The 22,755-nt window shown below is 42.7% G+C and overlaps 1 protein-coding gene across 2 annotated transcripts; it reads right to left on the bottom strand.

The window, feature by feature from the left end:
* Positions 1-9,514: 9,514 nt before the first annotated feature.
* Positions 9,515-21,908, bottom strand: Txndc9 (thioredoxin domain containing 9). Of its 2 annotated transcripts, none has more exons than XM_052745104.1 (5): positions 21,775-21,908; positions 20,051-20,259; positions 18,011-18,129; positions 13,119-13,373; positions 9,515-10,081 (listed from the first exon to the last, which is right to left on the bottom strand). In XM_052745104.1, exons 2-5 carry the CDS (start codon positions 20,237-20,239, stop codon positions 9,964-9,966), a joined length of 681 nt encoding a protein of 226 aa, XP_052601064.1. In that variant the 5' UTR covers positions 20,240-20,259; positions 21,775-21,908; the 3' UTR covers positions 9,515-9,963. The 2 variants fall into 2 exon arrangements, with proteins under 2 accessions (XP_052601064.1, XP_052601065.1); XM_052745105.1 differs by having other exon boundaries at positions 20,051-20,256; positions 21,775-21,907.
* Positions 21,909-22,755: the final 847 nt, after the last annotated feature.

Below are 22,755 nucleotides of genomic sequence, written 5' to 3'. Positions count from 1 at the left end.
CACATGTGCACTGCCCACCCCCATCACTTGAACATATACAATTATAGTAAATAAATTAAAAAATCAAAGAAAGTAAATGAAACCATAAAAAAATTGTGCTGGCAAACTTGTGAATTTACCGGCTCATTAATTTACTTATTTGTTGTATTTTTGTGTGCAGTGTGCTTGTGTGTGCATATTTGCCTGTGTGAGTGTGTATGCATGTGTGCACGTATGTGTGGAGGCCTGGGGTCAAAGCCGAGTATCTTTCTCATTTGCTCCCCATTTTGTTTACTGGGGCAGGGTCTTTCAGTGGACCTGGAGCTAGCCAATTTAACTAGTTTAGCTAGCCAGCTTGCCCAAAGGAATCTACTATTTCTGCCTCCCAACCACTGGGATTACAGGCAGGCCACTAGGCACGCCCCTCTCTTTTGTGTGCATACTGGGGATCTGTGGGAGCCCGTTCTCGGGTTCCTCGTGGCTTTACCCAGCAGGTCCGCATAGAGGATGATTAGGACCACGGGCTTGAGTGCAGGTGTCTGAGATGGTCTGCACTTGGCTGTGCTGGGGGAGGAGGTCTTTTGCTCCACCCCTTGGCGTCTCTATAAAAACCCTGGGGCAGAGACAGTCGGGGCCCGTTGGAATAGGTTCCAGGCCCTCCCGAGGCTATCCTTTATTTTCTATCTGTCTATCTCCGCAAGATTCTCCACAATAAATTCTTCTATTATTTCTTGCTGCTCACACTCAAGAAAACTCTGGGGAACTGTGGGGTTGGTGGGTAAACGCCTCACAGGGATCCAAACTCTAGTCCACACAGTTTTCACAGCTGAGCCATCTGCCTAGTCTGAAATGTTATTTATTTATTTATTATCCTGCTGAGTGTTGGGACTGGAACCCATGGTCTCATAATTTTGGCAAGTAATCCCCCTCTGAGATATACCCCAAGTCTTGAATCTGTAATTTCAGTTGGGCTTGGTAGGAACTGCTTATTGATCCATGAGTCATTGGTGCAGGCTTTTCCACCAGACTGAAGAATCCTTTTCTGAAATCACTCAAAACTCATACATCTGGCAAGTTATTACTAGCCAGTGGCTGCAAACTAAGTCAAAGTAGCTGGCCAGGTAGATTGGCTCCTGTCCACAGGGCCTTCACCATGCTGCTGCTTGATTTCTGCAATGTAGAGGCCTGCCCAGCTTGGTGGCCAGGTTCCAGCAGCAAGAACTCAATCTCTCCCTCAAGCTAGTTTCCGCTCTTTTTAAATTGAAATTCACATAGCATGAAACTATTTTCAGGGGTGCAGTTCCGAAGCACCCAGTACTTTCACAGTGTTGCGCAAGCAGCAGCTTTTTCGTAGTTCCACGACATTTCCTTCCCTCCAAAAGGAAATCCATAACCTCAACCTGCTCTTCCTCCAGCACCTTGTGGTCACCTATGTCTGTACTTTCCCATAGAATATGGGCTTTGGGGTTCACTGTGTTATAGTTTGTCTTAGTTTGCTTTTCTTTTTTTTTTTTTTTTTTTTGGTTTTTTGAGACAGGGTTTCTCTGTGTAGCTTTGCACCTTTGCTGATCTCACTCTGTAGCCCAGGCTGGCCTTGACCTCACAGAGATTAAAGGTGTGTGCCACCACCGCCCGGCCTTTAGTTTGCTTTCTACTGATCTGATAAACACCATGACCAAAAGCAATTTGATAAAGAGGTTTAGTTTATTTCATTTTACAGTTTATAGTCTGTCATGGAAAAAAGTCAGGGCAGGAACTCGATGAAGAAGCACAGAGGCAAGAAGTGAAGTGGAGACCACGGTGGAGGACTGCCTTCTGACTTTCTCTCCATGGCTCACTCAGCTTGCTTTCTTATACAACCCAGGACCACCTGCCTGGAGACGGCACTGCCAACAATCTGCTGGGCTCTTCCAAATCAATCATTAATTGAGAAAAAGCCCCACAAACTTGCCTATAGGCCAGCCTGATGGAGGCATTTTTCTCAATTGAGGTTCCCTCTTCTCAGATGACACTAGCTTGTATTAAGGTGATAAAAAACTAACCAGCACAGAGCATGAATAAAATATTTCAGTATTTTATGGTCAGTACCAGCTCACTATACATTACAACTTGCTTATCCATATATCCATTGATGGACAGTTGGGCTGGTCCAACAACATTGATTCTGACATTTTATTTGAATTTTCAGTATTTCAGGGGACTGAGGGATGGGTAATTTCTGGTCATTGCTGGCAAGGACCATCAGTCTTAGTTTTATAAGTAAATAAATGATTCCAGAAACATTATATTGGAATTTCTCTAGTTATGCCCTATTTGAACATGTTGTTTAGTAGATTATTAAAATATTTCCTAATTTGATACATTTAACCTAGATATGGCCCACCTATAACCCCAGTGCTAGGGACTGGAAACAGGAGAATGTAGAGTTCAAGATTAACTACATTATGAGTTTAACGGTAGTCTGAGATGCAAGAGACCATGTCTTTATAAAAAATGCAAGCAAACAAAAACCTTGCACATTCATGTTGAAGTGTTTGTATGGGAGTGAAGGACAGTTCTGGGGACTAGTCCTGGGGCTTCATACATGCACTCTACCACTGAGTGAACTCCCAGCCATAGGTATCTCTTTTTTTTGCATATAGGGCACTAGGCTGAATATTAAATCATGGATTCATAAGTGATTTCTGTATATTATATATGGCATGCTACTGTCTTTCAGAATGATGGCTAGTGTATAAAATTTCAATGCTAACTCATTTTCTTCCCCTTAAAATGATCTGACACTTCAAAACCTCCCTTTCTTATTTTTTCTTAAGGTAATAGATTTGGAAGAATATGTCTCAATTTGGCTTTTCTAGTGGCTCAATTTCTCCAAATACACGGGAATGCCTTTCTGTTATATAAGTTCAAGTGTTTTGTCCCAGTAAAACTTCATTGAGTTATCATTTTGGTATTTGTTCTTCCTTGGTTTTCTTCTCTAGGGACCTATACAATACTTATGATCTCTGTCCTTGGTTTCTATGCTTTAAAACTTTTCCTTTTTATAAGAGTTCCTTAATTTCTTTCTATTGTACCTACCTCTTCTGCTGTTGCATCTGACTTAATCTTAATTTTTTTTTTTTTTGTTTCTCTGTGTAACAGTCTTGGCTGTCCTGGAACGACCTGCAGACCAGGCTGGCCTCGAACTCTGCCTGCCTCTGCCTCCCCAGTGGTGGGATTAAAGGTGTACGCCATCACCATCTGGCTTAATTTTTAAAATAAAAAAAAATTCTTAATGGTGGCCATTTTGACTGGGATGAGGTGAAATCTCTAATTAGTTTTAATGTGCATTTCCCTGATGACTAAAGATGAAGACTTTTAGCCATTTGTTTTTATTCTTGTAAGACTTGTAATTATAATTAACAAGAGCCCACTTTTTGCTTGGACGATTTTTTTTTGTCTTTTTGTGATTCTTTACATACTCTGCATATATCCTTGAGTGGCATGTAGCTGACAACTATGTTCCCATTCTGTAGGCTGCCTCTTCTCTATGAGGATTATTCTCTTTGCTTTGAAGAACTAACCTCTTGTAATCTCATTTGTCAGTGTCTGGGACTAATTCCTATGCTTTTATTTTTCCAGAAAATTCTTTACAATACCTATAGCTTGAAGTGTTTCCTTTATATGTTTTCCTACAGCATTTTCAGTTCCAGGTCTTAATGTCTTTAATTAATTTTGAATTGATTTTGTGCGTAGTGGAAGATATGGGCTCTAGCTGGGTCTTCTGGCCGCCCACACCACCCTGCAGTGGATGGGCCTATTCCTTGTTTTATTTTTCTCCTACCTCCTTGGGGGAGATTTTACAAATAGGGTTTTGTTGTTGTTGTAGTTGTTTTTTTGAGACAGGGTTTCTCTGTGTAGCTTTGGAGCCTGTCCTGGAACTCACTCTGTAGCCCAGGCTGGCCTTGAACTCGCAGAGATCCGCCTGCCTCTGCCTCCCAAGTGCTGGGATTAAAGGCGTGTGCCACCACCACCCAGCATCTTTAAGTCTTTTTATGTGTGGACTAGCAATTTTGTTTGTTTGTTTTGTTTTTCAAGACAGGGTTTCTCTGTGTAGCTTTGGTGCCTGTTCTGGATCTCGCTCTGTAGACCAGGCTGGCCTCGAACTCACAGAGATCCGCCTGGCTCTGTCTCCCGAGTGCTGGGATTAAAGGTGTGTGCCACTACCGCCTGTCTGGGCTAGCAATTTTTAATTTTTCAGTATTTATGTGTATGTGTGTGAGACTGTGTGAATGTATGTGCAAGTGTCCTCCAAGTTCCAGAGGGTGTCACATCCCCTGGAACTAGAGTTATAGGTGGTTGTTGTGAGCCATCTGATGTGGGTGCTGGGAGCCAAAGAAGGGTCTTCTGCAAAGAGCTGTATACACTCTTAACTACTGAATCATTTCTTCAGGCCCATGGAGTATAACATTAGATTTTTATGTTTAAAGAACCTTTCAACCCTCAGATGAAACCATCATGGTCATGGTATGTGGTCTTAATATACTCTTGAACATGATTTGCACGTATCTTATGGAGGATTTCTTTCTGCCTATGTTCATCAAGGAAATTGACCTATAATTTCTTTTGTTGTGTTCTTAACCCATTTTGGTATCAGGATGCTGGTTTTGTTTTGTTGTTTTTTTGCCTCAAGGGTTAAGAAACCATGTGTGTTTGTGTGTGTGTGTGTTTTGTACACGTTCCTATGTGTGGATGTGATCTGCATATGCCTGCTTGTGTGGCAGTTAGAAGACAACCTTTGGATTTTGGACCTTCCTTTTCTACCTTGTTGAGGAAAGGTTTCTTCACCATTGTGTGCACAGGCTGGCTGGATCACAAGCTTTGGAAGAGTCTCCTGTCTCTGCCTCTCACCCTAGGGGTGCATGGGGATTACTGATCCAATGCTACTCTGACTGGTGTTTACATAAGTCCTGGGGGTCAAGCTCAGGTTGCCAGGCATGGCGGCATGCGCCTTTACCCATTGTGCCAACCTTGATGACCTCACATAGTGGAAGGAGAGAACCAACTCCTGCAAGTTGTCCTCTGACCTCCACACATGTGCTTTGGTACACACACACACACACACACACACACACACACACACACACACAGTTAAAATAATACCAAAATACAAATCCTTCACCTTTTAAAAACAATGAATACAAAGTTAGAACTTTGGTGGTAATCATGTTGCCTTGCCCCGCTCCTCCCTTTTCCCCCATATTCCTGGTGTTTCTGTGATGAAAATTGTACATCTTTGGTTTGGTTATCTCTTCTGGTTTTACTTGCAAATCTTAGTGAGCAACCCACTCTCAGGGCTCAGTCTCTAGTACCACGAAGTATGGAGAAAACAAACTATTATAACAGCAACAGTATCAAATATAGAAATACACCTGCCGGGCGGTGGTGGCACATGCCTTTAATCCCAGCACTCGGGAGGCAAAGCCAAGTGGATCTCTGTGAGTTCAAGGCCAGCCTGGTCTACAGAATGAGATCCAGGACAGGCACCAAAGCTACACAGAGAAGCCCTGTCTCGAAAAAACAAAAAAAGTATCACGTTACCATTAAATGGAGAATAGGAAAAAGTAATATAGAATGTTATGAAGTTAAAAATTACCTAGGGTAAATATGGCAATAGCAAATATAGGAAGAAGGCGGGGAAGAGGGGAAGATAGGGAAGTAGTATTAAATGAATGAAAAGCAAGGGGAGAAAAGTAGAGAAGAATGTTGTGGACGGGAAGAGAGAGAGATTAGAAGAGCAGAAACAACAATAAAAGCCCAGGTTTTGCAATAATGATAAAGTTCAAAAACAAAGTTAGATAAACGTTAAGGAGTCCAGCGGGCTTGGTGGCAGCACCTGTAGTCCCAGCGTCCTGGAGGCACATCTCTGAGTTCGAGGCCAGCCTGGTCTACACAGGGCTACGTAGAGTCAACCTGTCCCAACCCCCCCTCATAAAAAGGGGGTACAAAATAAAAACACGAGTTTTTAAAACTAAAGAGTGTCCCCAGCAAGACCAAGTCAAGCTACTGCTGAAGGTCTAGTTAAGAGGAACTAAAGAAGAAAGGAAACAAGAAAAGAAAAAAGATTACCTAATAGTGAAAAAATACATAATCAAAATGAGATGATTCCATGAAGAAAAAACAAACCCAAATCATTAAAAAACACAGGATAGCCGGGCGGTGGTGGCGCACGCCTTTAATCCCAGCACTCGGGAGGCAGAGGCAGGCGGATCTCTGTGAGTTCGAGGCCAGCCTGGGCTACCAAGTGAGTTCCAGGAAAGGCGCAAAGCTACACAGAGAAACCCTGTCTCGAAAAACCAAAAAAAAAAAAAAAACAAAAAACCACAGGATAAAGTAAAAGGACTGCTGTGAGTTTAAGAACAAATAAACCTGCCTCAGCGGAATGTACCAGGCTCTGCCGACTCCCCATGGGAGTCCTTGCCTTGGAGGAGGTGGGATGAGGGGTGGGTTGTTGGGGGGAAGGTTGAGGGGTGGGAGGAGGGAGGAGAGGGGCACCTGTGGTTGGTATGTAAAATGAACAGAAAATTTCTTAATAATAAAAAAAAAGAAAGAAAAAAACAAGAACAAGTAAATACGAGGCTTGGAGGTCAAAGAAAGGATGGAGAGCCAAGGGAGTTTGTTTCAGAGCCTAAGAACTGCAGCCTGCTGCTCCTACGTGTGGGGGTGAGGGCGGTTAACGGGGAGGGCGCTTTTCTAAGGATAAGCCCTGTCAGGCAGGTGTCTGCTGTTCACAGGACCTGTCTCTACTTCAGTAGCTTCCCTTTTTTGTGTAGCAGGGTCCTCTACTGGCCACACTTGGCTTTGCAGTCTGTGAGCGGGATAGTCTCTCATCAAGCTCACTCCCGGATCCTGTCTTCCGGAGTGGCCGATACCCTGGCTAGGGTGATGTCTCCCAAGTGTCCTGGGAGTGTGGGAGCAACCAAGATACCACGTTCTGGCTGGAAGGGTGCGGTTGTGGGAGCTTGCCTGCTGGAGCTTCAGTCTCCAGGCTCTGCAGCAGAGTAGGTACTGCTACCTAGAGAGCATCAGGGGCCACCTGCTGACCTCAGGCGCAGGGCTTCAGAACTGCAGAGGGATTTTCAGTTGATGGGTTCTGCTCCGAACAACCAGGGCAGGGCTTTTTTCTTGTGCACTGTACTGTCCTATCTTCTGTCTCATGTAGCACTCCCAGGGCTGTCCGTCATTATTGAACTGAACCATGGCTGACTAAACCGTTGTGTGGTTGTTCTCCATCCTCAGGCTTCCAGTGTAGCTCAGTTCCCTCTCAAGGTGGTGCCTGGACCCTGCCTGCTGAGTCACTCACAGTAACAGAAATAGGATTCCCCTCTACTGCAGACCCATCTGCCTGAGGAACCATGGTCTCATCAAAGCCCACAACTGGGTCTGACGGCTGTGGGCTTCCCCGAAGGTAGGGCTGCTGGCCTCTTCACCAGGATTGCCTGGCTTACCTGATGTAACCCCTCGCCAGAGTCATGCATGTGCTTGGGCTGGCTCTTCTGTGTCACTACACCTTTTCTCCAAGCTTTCAGACTACCTTTGTGGGTTTCTGAATCGTTGCCCATCTTCCTCTCTTTCAAATACAGACAACTTTTCTCTTCTTCATTGACTCACAAGGGCAGCTCTGGGTCTACCATCTACCCCAGAAGCCTGTTGTGAAGTTTGTCTCTGATTTTGCTTTAGGTCTGCTCTGTTAGGGCAGCTGTTACCACTTGTAGCTACAGGATGAATTGCATTGATTTAAAAAAGATTTTGTGTCAGGTGGTGGGGGCACACGCCTTTAATCGCAGCACTTGGGAGGCAGAGGCAGGCAGATCTCTGAGTTTGAGGCCAGCCTGGTCTACCAAGCTAGTTCCAGGATAGCCAGGGCTCCACACAGAAACCCTGTCTCAAAAAAGCAAAACACCCCCCCCAAGATTTTGCTTATTAAGATTTAAATGATGTTTATGTCTGTATCTGGGTATATGCACGTGTGTGATCATATGATATAATCTTGTTTTCTTATGTTGCTTGGCTTTAGTTTGCTAGTATTTTTGAGTATTCAGAACAGTTATTGGTCAGTAATTTTGTAATGTTGCAGTCTGGCTTTGGTGTTAGCTTAATACTAGCCTAACAGCAAGAGAGAGTTGTACCTCATGTTTTAGTTTTAAGTTTGTGAAAACTGATGTTAACTATTCTTTAAAAATGTTTTGTTGAATTTACCACTATAGCCATCTGGTGTTGGACTTTTCCATTAGAAATTCTCTTTATCGGTTTTAGTTCTGCCCAAATTAAAAAAAGGTTTTCCTTTATGTATGTCTGAGTCTGCACATGTGTGCGCCAGTGCGTGCAGAGGCTGGGGAAGGGCATCAGACCCCCTGGAGCTTGAGTTACAGGGGGTTGTGAGCTCCCACTGACATGGGTGCCAGGAACCGAGCTTGGGTCCTCTGCAAGGGCAGTATGTGTGCACTCTTAACCACCGAGCCATCTCTCTAGATCCCTGCTCCAGTTTTTTATTTCTTCTCAGATACTTTTCTAGTTGGTCTTTCTAGGAAGTTTTCTAGATTTATTGGGATAGAGTTGTTCATAGTTAGCCATTTCAATTTTTACTTGAATCTCTTCTGCTGTGCCTTTTCTCTCAACTGCTCACAACAGGTTTGTCGCTTTCAAAAACTAGATTTTTATATCTTTTAAAAATTAGACTCACCTCAGTTTATGCATATGTGTTTTGCCTGAATGTGTGTATGGGCACGTGTGCTTGGTGCCCATGGAGGCGAGAAGGCAGCATCCGATTCCCCCAGAACTGGAGCTAGCGAATGGCTGTGAACCGCCATGTGGGTGCTAGGAATCGAACCCAAGTGCTCTTAACTGCTGAGCCATGTCCCCCCGCCCCTTGATGTCACTTTTAATTTAATGTTTGTTCTACACTTTCCCCTTCTTTCCTGCTTTAGACTGCTTCCAAAACTCAAGTCACCTTCTTACATTCAATTTGTAGTTGCTGTATTCTATGTGCATGTTACATGGCAATTTGCAGGAATTGTTTCTCTCCTTCCAAGTGGGTTCTGGGGATTGAACTCAGGTCCTCAAGTTTTGTGGCAAGCACCTTTCTACACTGAGCCATCTCATTAGATGATGCCACTCTCACGGTTCTTACCAAAACTTATTTCGTTCTGGGCATCAAACCTAAGAATTTGTTCACACTAAGCACATGATCTATCACTGAACTACACCCTTACCTTAAGATTTTTCTTTCTTTCTTTTTTTAATGTTTTTGTTTGCTGTGTACTCTTACCAAATACAGTAGTTTCCAGACTTATACTTTTGAAAAATAATTTTTACCTATGCTAAAACTGTTTTACTGAGCGTCACTGGAGATCCATATGCTGCCACACAAAAACTGTTTCTTAATTATTTTTTAATGCAGGTCTCAGCGTGTAAGCAATGAGGATCCTTTAAATAAGGCAATGTGCTTATAACCTGAGTTTCTGCTATCAGCAGATTCAACATGCTGCACCCAGAATACATGAGCAAGGCTTTAATATCTCCTGAAACACATTCTATGAATGAAGTGAGGATTCACTGACAGGTGCATGTGCTACACCAGGAAATGTTACCCACCCTTGTATAGACAGCACTCATTAAATGCTGGAATAGTTGGCTGAATTTCTATTTCTAATTCAGTAGATTTAAAACACAAGAGTGAGTGGTATAAAGATAGAAGAATTACGTTATGATAAAATCAATCACAAAAATAGAGAATGCAGACCCTTTCCAGGTAATTTAAAATATCTGTTTCTTTCAAGTTACACATGATGGTCAAAATAGTAATGATGTTCTTCCATGTAGTGACACAGTATAAACGTTGGGATATGAGTATAGATGGTCAATGGGCCGAAATCAGGAGAATTTAGGAACACACTTAACTCTGAAGTAAACAGACAAACAGATGGTCTACAAGGACAGCACAGTCTAGTCATCATCAGAATCTGAATCGTATTTCTTTCCTCGGATAGTTTTCTTTTCCAGCTTTGTGAAGTTTGTCCCAAATTTCTTTTGGCTCTGAAATGGTGGCTCCATTAAATTTCCACTAAAAGTGAAACAAAGTTTAAGAGCATTTTATTTTTTATGATTAATACACTTGGGATGCTAGGGTGTAAAAAAGCATTAATATTAATGGTTAATAGTTTTACTCCTTATCTAATTATTAGATCAACGTTTGAGTTTCTTGTTTATCATGATCATTATCATAAACATTTTTGAGGTGATGGAGATGGAGTCCTGGCCCTTTGCACACTGGGCATTAACATTCCGAAGCAGGCAGGGAAAAGTGCTGAACCCGTGCTAATGATGACTGGCAACACTGCTGTGTTGGAGCTCTCAACGTGACTCTTGCTGGGTAGCACCCCAGTGTTTACATTTCTACACACACTAGCAAAACTCAGCAAAGCACTAACGTCAGCCTGGAACTGACATAAAACTTAAAAAACAAAACAAAACATTTATTTTTAAACCTTTTCAATGATGCTAGAGAAATAAATGATGAGACAGTTTGTGTTTGTATCTGGGGAGTATTACTGGCATCCAGATGTTAGTTTTGGAACATCATTTGCTATACAGGCATGGTGGCACATGCCTGTAATTCTAGTTGCCAGGAAGCTGAGGTAGAAGGTCTGCAAGTGTGAGGACCATTTGGGCTATAAAGTGAGAGCCTGCCCTAAATAAACAGTAAATAAATTAATCAATAAATGAAAAAAAGGAAGGAAAAACCATCATTTGCCACTGAAAGGAAGCAGAACTTCTTAGAAACACAGCTAATTTTAGAGAGAATATATTATAAGCTTTCCTAATGCATCTTGCGTGGATCGTAAAGGGAGTGTCAAAGGATAATGGAGTCTTACAGATGATAACCCACAGAATAAAACCATTCACAGCCCAGACTAATCACTAAAGGACAAGTAAATAAATGCAAGTGATACAAAAGTTCCTCATGATGCCGGGCGGTGGTGGCGCACGCCTTTAATCCCAGCACTCGGGAGGCAGAGCCAGGCGGATCTCTGTGAGTTCGAGGCCAGCCTGGACTACCAAGTGAGTTCCAGGAAAGGCGCAAAGCTACACAGAGAAACCCTGTCTCGAAAAACCAAAAAAAAAAAAAAAAAAAAAAAAAAGTTCCTCATGAAATTACCGCCTGGCATGACAGAGCAGTGCTCAACCTCGTGCTGTACCACTGAACAGACAAACCATCAGAGGATACACTAAGAGCGAGGGCGCGAACATTCTCCCGGAGCAACTAGCCCTGATGTAAGACCTGAGTCTGATGCCGAGATGCACACACGAACCCAAACTGAAGAACACCTGAGACATTGACTAGCTTAGACTTCTAAAAACTGTCAGCCTGGAAAATCAATTTAGAATCTGTTACAGAAACTAAACGCAATAACTAAATGTGACACATTTTTCAGACATGGAGAACAATAAAAGGATGGTGGTACATTTGAGTAGGTTCTGTAAACTACATCACTGCTATTTTAGTAACGGCACTGGGGGTATATAAGGAAATATCCTTATTCTTAGGAAATATACATTCAGAAATAAAGGAATATACTCAAATGGTTCTGAAAAAAATTGTTATGTATCCAGCATATACATTTAAAATGTGGGAATATGGTAAAGACTATGTAATAATTCCTTCTGTTACTTTTCAAATTAATTAAAATTTGAAATCAAGTTGGGCATGTTGGATCTCACCTGTAATCCCAGCACTTGGGAGGCTGAGGCAAGAGATTAACATTACTGGACTGTAGAGTAAGACCTTGTCTCAAAACACAAAACCAAAAGAAAACCAAGTTTGAAATAATTTCAACGTTTTGTTGAACAAATGTTAATTTATGTTAATATTAACAAAAAGAAATGGACTTCTATAGTATAGGAATGATTCATCCATGTTTATCAGAGACTCAGAGAAGTGAGGGGAAGTAGGGCAGAGAAAAGGTGAGATTTTCTGCTTTGAAAGACACAATTTTCCTTGCCTGCCTGTCTCTTTTTTTCTTTCTTTCTCTTTTCCTTGTTTTTCAAAGCAAGAAGAGGCATAAAACACAGGTGGTATTTTCAATTTGAGAGGGACAAAGCCAAGCACCAAAAAAATGGAAGCTGGATTTTAGATCGTTTTACAAATAAGACCATTTTTCAGTTATGGAAGCATAGAAACCTTTTGTATTTTCAGATTGTACACATGGCATATACATGTCTACAATAAAAGCCTATGGTTTTAACATCATAGTGTTCAGGGCTAGGGATTACTATTGTGGTATGGTGGTGGAGCACACAGCTAGTATATGTGAGGCCCTGGGTTTCACCTCAGTACTGCAAACGTGGAACTACAAAAGTGTAATGACCTCTGTAGCAGTGTGTTTTACATTTTAATTTCATCACAGAGAATCACTTCAGTCAGTCATAAATCGTAGGGGTAAGCTTAGGGTATGGCTTTGTGACAGAGGACTTGCCTAGCATGTGCAGGCTCTGAGCTAAATCTCTAACACCATAAGAAACAAAAACACCCTCCACACACCCAAAGGCAATGTATTCTGGATTGTCACTTTGAGTTTCCAAAATTAGTTTCAGTAACATTTCTTAAGTTGAAAACTTCTAGGCTTCTTCCAAGCCTGAGTTTTTATCTGTAAATTTGGTTTTGCTATAAGATCACATTGTTCCAAGCCTTAAGAAATGGGCTTTTTTTTTTTTTTTTTTTTTTTTTTTTTGCCGGGTGGTGGTGGCACAAGCCTTTAATCGCAGCACTCGGGAAGCAGAGGCAGGCTGGAGCAGATCTCTGTGAGGTCAAGGCCAGCCTACAAAGTGAGTGCCAGGACAGGCTCCAAAGCTACACAGAAAAACCTTGTCTCGAAAAACAAAAAAACAAAAACAAAAACAAAAAACAAAAAACAAAAAAAAAAAAAAAGAAAAAGAAACAAGCTTTTCCCACACTGTCTACATCTTATCCAACAGAACTTAATTTCATAAAATAAACGTTATATACCAAATAAGTAAATAAATAAACAAACCTAAAAAACTACCAACTAGGCAGGGCTTCAAATAAGTCTATTTTTTGGTTTGTTTTTGCTAAAGGTTACCTGTAATTGATAACGTCGGAACAGCCAAGTCTCCATTCTAAGGTTTCCGTAGTGAAGTCATCCGTATTGCCTAGGTCGGTGAACCCGACAACATAATCTTGTGTCTTGCCGTCTCTCAGGAGCGCTAATGTGGGGATGACTGTGATGCGCAGTCTCTCACAGAGGAATGGCGCCTTTTCCACATTCAGCTTCAAAAACTTGGTTTCAAGATGTTTTTTGGCCAGTATTGCCAAATGTCTGTCTAGTATTTTACACCTATAAGTTAAGAGCAGAAAGGGAAAAGCTCAAGGAAGCGTCACTGTGCATCTCACTTTAAGAGTTTTTCTGTCTGAGTCTCAATTTTATGAGTTGTCATATTTAGGATAAAAACAAAAAACTTAAGGTCTTGGTCCCCTTTTGCATGAATGTTTCCTGGTGTCTTCCTAAGAACAAAGAGGGACAGATCTGAAGCTGACAGAAGTCACAAGAGGCAAAGATTCAGCTGGTGTCACATTTGGAATTTAGGATTAAAAACTGGAGTCACCAGAGCTGGCCAGTGGTGGCTTACACTTTATTCCCAGCACTTGGGAAGCAAGGTTGGCTGATCTTTGAGTTGGAGGCCAGCCTGGTCTACAGAGCGAATTCTAGGACAGCCAGAACTACACAGAGAAACACTGTCTAGAAAAACCAAAAATTGAAAAACAAACAAACAAACAACCCCACAAAACTGGAGTTACCAAGAACTCCATGACTCATGTAACTCTGTCAGGGAAGTTTATCTATTAAAGGTTATTAACACTCTTTACATATGGCTAGTGTGGCCCCTAAGAAATATCAGTGTGACTCTACCTCCTCCAACTCCCCAGTGCTAGAGGCTGAACCCAATAAACGGCACTGTCAGCTCTGTAGTGATTTTTACTAAACCATCTACTGAAGAGGAAGTGACATTTTCTTTAAATTAAAATCTATTTTAATCAAACCAAGCTCCTAGTGGTTTTGAAACAGACCACCAATCTTGCAGGGTCTGTAGTTCTTAAGCACAAGGTGTTCACTATAGTGGACTTTTACTTACTTATTTGGTTTTTTGAGACAGGGTTTCTCTGTGTAGCCCTGGCTCTCCTGGAACTCACTCCATAGACCAGGCTGGCCTTGGACTCCAGATTTGCCTGCCTCTGTCTCGGAGTGCTGGGATTAAGGGTGTGCACCGCAACAACCAGTTAATACTTGATTACTTTTAAAACATAGAGGTGAGTTAAAATTCTCTGGGGTGGAGCTGGGAAGTACATAGGTGATTCTTGAGTACCTAGGGTTGCTCCAGAACTAGTGTGGGCTCAGGAAGTTTCCTTTAACCTTGATGCCAAATTTTGTTCCTGGCTGGGTCTTCAATAATATTTCAGAGCCTTTAATCCCAGTAATTGGAGGCAGAAGCAGGCAGATCTCTGAGTTTGAGGCCAGCCTAGTCTACACAGTGAGTTCCAGGACAGCCAGGACTACATAGAGACCCGGTCTCGAAAAACCGAAATAGCAAATAAGGTAAGATTTTAGAGATAAAAGGGTAAGAGAACAAATAACAGGTTCTAAACAATGCTCTAAACAAATAGTAAATCTGTATGTAAGAAATCTTTACATAAATCTACCCTATATTTTAACTGTAAAAGGAACCCATTTATTTATTTATTTACCATTTATTTATTTATTTATTTGGGCTTTTTGAGACAAGGTTTCTCTGTGTAGTTTTGGTGCCTGTCCTGGATCTCGCTCTGTAGACCAGGCTGCCCTCGAACTCACAGAGATCCACCTGCCTTTGCCTCCCGAGTGCTGGGAACCTATTTTAATTAAGTCTATTCACACCATTTGTTATTAACATACTTTGTTGTTGTTTTGAGATAAGATCTTACTATGTAGACCAGGCTGGCCTCAAAATTGTGATCCTCGTTTCAATCTTAAAAGCAATGAAATTACAAGTATAGACCACAATGCCTGGGATCAACCCATGTCGTGGAATATTAAGGGACCAGCCATACAGTCAGCCACAGAATAACAGTGAAAGTAAGATATACAGAAGTAAGAAAAGGAAAAAGCCCAGAGGCAAAAAGTAGACAGGATAATTTAAGAAAAGCTGGCTAGAAATAAGCCAAGATAAGGCTGAATGTTTATAAGAAAATAAGCCTCTGTGTTAGGATTTGGGAACTGGGTGGTGCCCTCCCCCCAAAGAGTAAAGAGTAATAGAAAAACCAACTACAAACCCATTGTTAAAAATCTAGCACACCTAGCCTGGCGGTGGTGGCGCACGCCTTTAATCCCAGCACTCGGGAGGCAGAGCTAGGCGGATCTCTGTGAGTTCGAGGCCAGCGTGGTTTACAGAGCAAGAGCAAGATCCAGGACAGGCACCAAAACTACATAGAGAAACCCTGTCTCGAAAAACCAAACCAAAAAAAAAAAAAAAATCTAGCACACCTTTAATTCCAGCACCTGGGAGGTAGAAGCAGGTGAATTTATCTCTGAGTTCCTTGCCAGCCAGGGCTATATAGCAAGACCCTGTCTTAAAAAAATAAAATAAAAATTCTGACATGCATGAAGCCCTGGGTTCACTCTCTAATATCACAAAAAACAAAAAAACAAAAAACCCACCACCGCCAACAAAAACCAAACAAATTAAAAGCTCCACAAAACAAATAACAAACAAAACATCCACAGAAAACACTTCAAAATCCAGAAGCAGGGCCGCAGAGATGGCTCAGCAGTTAAGAGCACTGCCTGCTCTTGCAAAGGACCCAGGTTCTGTTGCTCTAAACATAGATGGTTCACAACCATCCATGATTCTAGTTGCAGGGGATCTGATTTGGTCTTCTGATCTCTAGGCAGCAGGCACACATATGCTGCAAATATATACATGCTGGCAAGACACATTTATACACATAAAGTAGAATAAATAAATCTAAAAATAAACTACAGAAGCAGTAGTAATGTACATGTAATGTACATAGTCTCAGGTTGAAAACATGGATTCAAATCTCTTCCATTATTTAGTGGCTGAGTCACTTCATCTTTTTACACAGGAAAGAGAATTATAACCCATACCTCAAAGGTTACTATAAACATTATTAAAAAAAACGTACATTCATGGGTGTATCCATCTTACTATCTCCTAGGGATTTTGGGAGCTGCATACAAAAGTTAATGGAATGGTGTGAATTTTGGTTTCCCAGTCCTGCCGGGAGGTGAGCACTCCGGATGTTCAGTTTCCCATCCATCAGCTACATTTACTTGGCCTCCACTGATGTGCCAGCATTTCTGCTCCAGAGCTACTGACAGCAAATGCTCTGCTTGTACAAAGCCAACCATCGACAGAGAAAGACACGACAAATGAGTGGACAGGCATCGATCCTATCTGCTGGTGTCAGTGACCACCTTACCATAACTGCTGCAGGCTGGGACTTACGGAGAGTGTTCAGTGCTCTTCGGCCATTCTAATTCTTCTCAATATCTGCTCTCCTTATCTCAGAGAATGAATCTAGGGCACTCAATCTCTGAAAGGTGTTAATAATGAAGTGATTGGGTTCTGAGGCTAAGATAAAGGCCAGATGGGCTACAGTACAGAGAGAAGGTAGGGCTGAGATACAGTACGTGAGTCAAGTTACCTTGCATGTCCATCTAAGAAAGGTAGCACCAGAAAACTGCTATTATAATTCTAGTTATTATCAGCTTTCTCAATTTTTAAAAATTCTGAAATCTGGCTAGTTTTTTTTTTGTTTGTTTTTTGTTTTTTGTTTTTTCAAGACAGGGTTTCTCTGTGTAGCTTTGCTCCTGTCCTGGATCTCCCTCTGTAGACCAGGCTGGCCTCGAACTCACAAAGATTCGCCTGGCTCTGCCTCCCTCCCGAGTGCTGGGATTAAAGGCGTGCGCCACCACCGGCAAAATCTGGCTAATTCTTAAACTGTCAAGGTTTAAAGGTTGGCAACTGCTGTGGGATGTTCTGTATGGCAAATGTGTTGCTGATTAGTCAATAAATAAAACACTGATTGGCCATTGGCTAGGCAGGAAGTGTAGGCGGGACAAGGAGGAGAATAAAGCTGGCAAGTGCAAGGCTGAGTCAGAGAGACACTGCCAGCCGCCACAATGAGAAACAGCATGTGAAGATGCCGGTAAGCCATGAGCCATGTGGCAAGGTATAGATTTATAGAAATGGATTAATTTAAGCTGTAAGAACAGTTAGCAAGAAGCCTGCCACGGCCATACAGTTTGTAAACAATATAAGTCTCTGTGTTTATTTGGTCGGGTCTGAGCGGCTGTGGGACTGGCAGGTGAGAGAGATTTGTCCTGACTGTGGGCCAGGCAGGAAAACTCTAGCTACAGGCAACTAATCCCTTTTGAAGTGGGGGAGGAGGAACGACGATGAGGATGACAAAAAAAAAAAAAAAAAAAAAAAAAAAAAACCAATACACATCCAAATGCACACAAAACTCCCAAGATTGAGTCCTCTGTTTGAAAACATAACCTCTTAGGCTGGGAATATAGCTCAGTTGTAGAACAGCTACGTAGCATGTAAAAGTCCTTAGTTCGCTCCTCCTCAAAAATATAACTTGGGGGTGTGTGTGTGCTACTTCCCCTCTCCAAGGGATTCCTTAGATTCACAGATTGGGGTACCCTAAGGAAAATTACTTCTAACCAAGCCTGGCAGTTCCAACTAAGGTTCTGATGAAAGGCTTGGTCAAGTCACTCGCTATCTCCTTATCAAGAGAACAGAGTGAATGGATAAACACCAATTAGGAAAGCTGTTGCCCTCCAATTCCCAGCAATCCAATTACTGTTTTGGTAAGATGTCTTTATAGAGTTACACAGTGGAAACACAGCTGAGGAACAATAAACCATTCTCATAGGAACACTGACATCAAGGATGGAAGCAAAGTTACCTGAATGTGGTGTCTCTGTAGAAATGGCAAACCACCTTTTCACTCTCCTTGACTTCTTGAAAGAAGTCTCTCTCGCTGGCCACTTCTCTGTACTCCCCATGTCCTTTAGAAAGCCATTCCTAAGTTCAAGAGAAGCATACGACCCAGCTGAAATGTTTTTCGGCGATACTTGGTATCTTAAGTGTCCTAATCACTATATTATTTTGTAAAGAAATCAATTCTATCCCACAGTGAAAAGCATTCCTTTCAGCAATTAACTTTTCTAGGACTCTAGTGGCAATCTTATTACAAAAGGGTTTTTCTGTTTGTTTTTTCAGGGTTTTTTGTTTGTTTATTTTTGTGATGTTAGGGACTGAACCCAGGACCAAGAGCAGGCTAGGCAAGAGCTCTATCACTGAGACACACACAGTTCTACACTTAAAAAAAAATAATGTTCTGACAGGAAACTACAGAATGCTGAGAGTGGGAGAAATAGCCTTCTCCTGGGAAGAGCACACCAACTGGTTATCCACTACCAAATTGTCAGCCTTGAAAATGTACATATATATAACATCATATAGACTGAGCAGACCATATTTAGAAATATGTATGTATATACATGCTGTGGATTATGCTCATTGTTAATAAAAAACTGACTGGCTGATAGCAGGGCAAGAAGAGATTGGGCGAGACAGCCAGACACAGAAAGAATGTTGGGATAAAGAGGGGCAGAGTCAGGAGAGACGCAACAAAACGTGTGAAAAAATGAGGTCATGAGCCACATGGCATGTGCCACATGGCAAAGCATAAATACAAATATGGGTGAATTTAAGTGTAAGAGTTAGCTAGTAACAAGCCTGAGCTATCAGCTGAGCATTTATAATTCATAATCAGCCTCTGAGTCGGTTATGTGGGACCAGGCAGTCAGGACAGGAAATGTCCATTTACATATACACACATATAGATGTAACAACAATTGATGAAAGCAGAAGCCATGAGTTTGAAAGGGAGCATATAGAATGGTTTGGAGGGAGGGAAGGGGGAAATGATGTAACTATATTATAATTTCAAAAATAAGAAATAATTAAAAAAAAACAAACAAAATAAACCATCCCATGAAGCAAAGCCTGTCAGTTTGGGAGGACAGTGTGGTTATTGCAGTTCAGAAGCTTAGGAACCCACCTATCTGCTTCTGATAACAATCTCAAACAGGCAAGGATGTCTAGACTAGCCATCAGTGAGCAGAGTTCTCAGAGGGAGAAGTATTCTACTTATGTGGTGTCCAGAACCAAGGAAAACCTCAGATATAAATAACTTTCACAAGCCAAGGCATGCGCCCCTATCAACCAAGCCTGAGAACTCTTTCAGCCCCTTCCATCTTTCCTGTGGCAGAAAGCTTGCCATCTCAACTAGACTCTCACTATGCCTTTCAGCCAGCTGGTTTAAAAAAAAGAAAAAAGGAAAGAAAGAAAAAAGAAACCATGAAGGCAAAGTTTCAATACCCTTGCCACCATTTACTGATCTGGAATTTTAATGACTTTTCTGAGCTCGCATTTTCTCTTTTGTACGTGGGTACGATAAACCAGCCATCTCACTGAGTTTTCATGAAAACGACAGGACAGAACTGGGTGTGGTGGTGCACGCCTTCAATCCCAGCACTTCTGGAGGCAGAAGCAGGCCAGTCATGGCTGCACAGTGAGAGCCTGCCCACCGTCCCACACCCCCCAAAAAGACAAAACTTTAATAAAAATGCACACATGCTTTAACATTTAGAAACATCTTCTCACACAGAACCACTGTATGTCTTCAATTTTGATATGTGGACCCTAAGCTTGGTCTGAGAGAAAAGTTTTAATCTCTCTTTTGACATGTCAGCTCCTCAATTAAATGCTACATCTTGCCTAAGTCTTCCCTCAAGTTTTATTCCTGGGAAAATATTTAACAGTGACAGAGAGTTGAGTTCAGAGCATTCTGAAAGTGAGGAGGGAAGGTCACGTGACAGCACACGTGCAGTCAGGAGCACAGTGCTAAGGCGATGTCAGAGAGCAGGCGGGAGGTTACTTGTTTCTGCTGCTGGGCCTTCCGGAGTGCCGCCAGTCTCTTTTCTTTGAGGAGTTCCAGCTCGTCTTCCCCAATCTGATCCAGTTTCTGAATTTCAGAGTCCAAGTGGTTTTCCACGAGCTTAGCGGCCTGGAGGAACTGGTTCTCTAGGACTTCTGAGAACATGTCGATGGATCCATTCCCTTCCATTTTTCTAAACAGTCTTGCTGCTGGGAGGGTCACAAAAAACAAGCATTAAGTTTACACTTTGGGGGTTTTGTTGGTGTCGTTTTAAGGAGAGGATCTTTGTAACAGGTCTCTAACACAGCAGATGCCCTGTCAGAGATACCATTCTGACCTCAGAACCCAGCATGTAGGCCCCAACACCTGCTAAAACCAGAACAAACACCTAATCCATCAAAGACATGGTCCATAGTTCCAGGATCCAGGGAATTTCCTAATTGTACTAACCAGCTTTATGGCTTCTATAAAAATCTTTTTTTTTTTTTTCATGGATACTGCCATAAGGAGTTTCATTTCTATACTTCCTCAAAAATATCCTAACAGCTTTACTAGAGATAGGTTTATTTGCATGCAAGTCCAGGTTACAATCCATCACTTCAAGGAAGTAAAGCAGGAACTTGAAACAGAAGACACTGCATCCAACCATGAGCAGAGAGAGAGAGAAATGAATACATGCATGTCTACCTGTGTTCAACCCCCTCTCTATACTCTAGGATTCAGATTTAGGGAAGAGAATGGTGCTGCACGAATGGGCAGGCCACCTTGCTTTAATTAAAGCAATCAAGACAATCCCCACTCCCCCAGCCATTCCCACAGACCAACCTGATCTAGCCAATCTGTCACTGAGTCTTTCTCCTTAGATGAGTCTAGATTGTGTCAAGCTGACAGCTAAAACCAATCATCTCACAAACAAAACTAGCCTGGGCATGGTGGCTCATGACTGTAATCTCAGTTCTCAAAGGCAGAAGCATAGGGATCAGGGATTTGAGACCATCCTTAGATACACAGAACGGCAGACACCAGACTGGGCTACATAAAAGACTTGGATACACAGAACGGCAGACACCAAACTGGGCTACATAAAAGACTATCTTAAAAAAAAATTCTAAACAACCCTCTAAACCTCAATTGTTAGCGCCTTATAAATACTACACTATTGAAAAGAAGCTGTATTTCTATGATCTCTACTCCCGCAAGAGAAATATAAGATTAAGACTCTCTACTACTGGGGCTTTTACAGGATACTTTTACGTTTAAATTCGGAGCTTCACGAGAACACAGGCGACAAGAGATGCGCTAGGTTAGGCGGGGGTGGTTACTGCCTTTCGACCGGGGGTGTTGGGGTAAGGAAATAGCTTAGTGGTCCCCATAACTTTCTATTTATTGAACCAGCTCGAATGTTAATCATTCTTACGGATGAATTGAAGGGCTGACACCTATTTAACTCCCCTACAAACTCCTACCCGAAACCCTAACCCTATGTACCTGTCAGTGGATTCTCTGCCACTCCCTGAGCTCCAGGGGCAGGGGGAGGAGTTCCTGGGGAAGCGATTAGCACTACCTGGGGCGCATGCGCCTCAGCCTCAGTAGCCCGCACAGACAAGGCTGTCCCAACCGCGCCCTCCCCCAGACCCGGCCCGACCCAGCCGGATGTGTAGCCGTGACATGTCCTTCAACACTGGAACGCGGGGCAGGATCTGTCACAGCATCCTTTGCCGTACCTGGACTATTGGTGATGGCTACTAGAGAGGAAGCTGCAGATCAAGAATACCGATCAGGTTCACGCAGGTTTCAGCCTCGTAGCAGTTGATAAGGGCGGCGAAGGTTCTGTCAGTTCTTCCTTTTCATTGGTTAAAAGTCCTCTCGCGATACACCCGCGGAAGAGGCGGCTGGCGAGTGACGAAAGCCTCGCAGAGTGCGTCTCTCCTCCGCCACCCGGAACTACAAGGTTCCGGTCCTAAGCTTGTGGGCTAATGACCGGAGGAACGGGCGCTAAGGACGCTGGGAATCGTAGTTCTTGTGCTCAGACGTCAGCCCTATGTCAAAATGAGCCCGAGCTTGTTCCTGAGCGACAGTGGGGCTTCATTTCCTTTAATAGTCTCTAAAGTTGAAGTGTAGCTTACAGTACACTATCAATACGTAGCTCACACTAATAACATCGCCTAAAACTAGATGAGTATTTTCACTACTCCAGATCTTCCTTAAACACATGAATTTTTAGAACTTGCTTATATGAAGATTCATATTAGGGGATTGGCTGCTGTACCCTTGTGTCTTCTCCCCTTAATAAATGTACACAGTGTTACTAAGTGTTATACATGAGTGTTACTGATGGGGATCCATATATTTTTGTTCTGGGTGTATGTCCCTTGGGGACTCCGGAAGGCTCATCCTTGACTCCTTGTGCTTCCGTACTGAATGAACTTCCTGCAGCTGAGGACAGGTAGGCGTGAGGGAATTTTTCAGTACCACTCCCGAGTCGAATGCCAGTCCCGGGGAGCGTGCTGACGTGAGAAACGAACCGCCTCATTGTCGTCCTCTTAGGTTCTAGAACCCCCGGAGCGGCCGGGCGTCGGTGCGCGGCAGTCACTTGCGGCTAGGGGGCGCTCGGGTTCCCACCTGGCCGGCGGGTCAACTGAAGACGCTCTATCCGAAGCGCCGCTCTCGATGAGCCGCGCCCTGCGTCCCCACGCCGAGGCGGC

Source organism: Peromyscus californicus, unplaced genomic scaffold, assembly GCF_007827085.1.
Source record: "Peromyscus californicus insignis strain IS unplaced genomic scaffold, ASM782708v3 Scaffold_19__1_contigs__length_69161282, whole genome shotgun sequence".
Classification (NCBI taxonomy): domain Eukaryota; kingdom Metazoa; phylum Chordata; class Mammalia; order Rodentia; family Cricetidae; genus Peromyscus; species Peromyscus californicus.
This window is presented reverse-complemented; position numbering and strand designations above follow the sequence as displayed.

Bases quoted from the DNA above. Each gene is read 5' to 3' on its own strand.
- Txndc9 (XM_052745104.1), bottom strand. From the start codon at position 20,239: ATGGAAGGGAATGGATCCATCGACATGTTCTCAGAAGTCCTAGAGAAC. The intron at 13,374-18,010 runs GTAACTTTGCTT...CTTAACTTATAG, and splicing joins TACAGAGACACCACATTCAG to GTGTAAAATACTAGACAGAC. The intron at 10,082-13,118 runs GTAACCTTTAGC...TTTCACTTTTAG, and splicing joins TCCGACGTTATCAATTACAG to TGGAAATTTAATGGAGCCAC.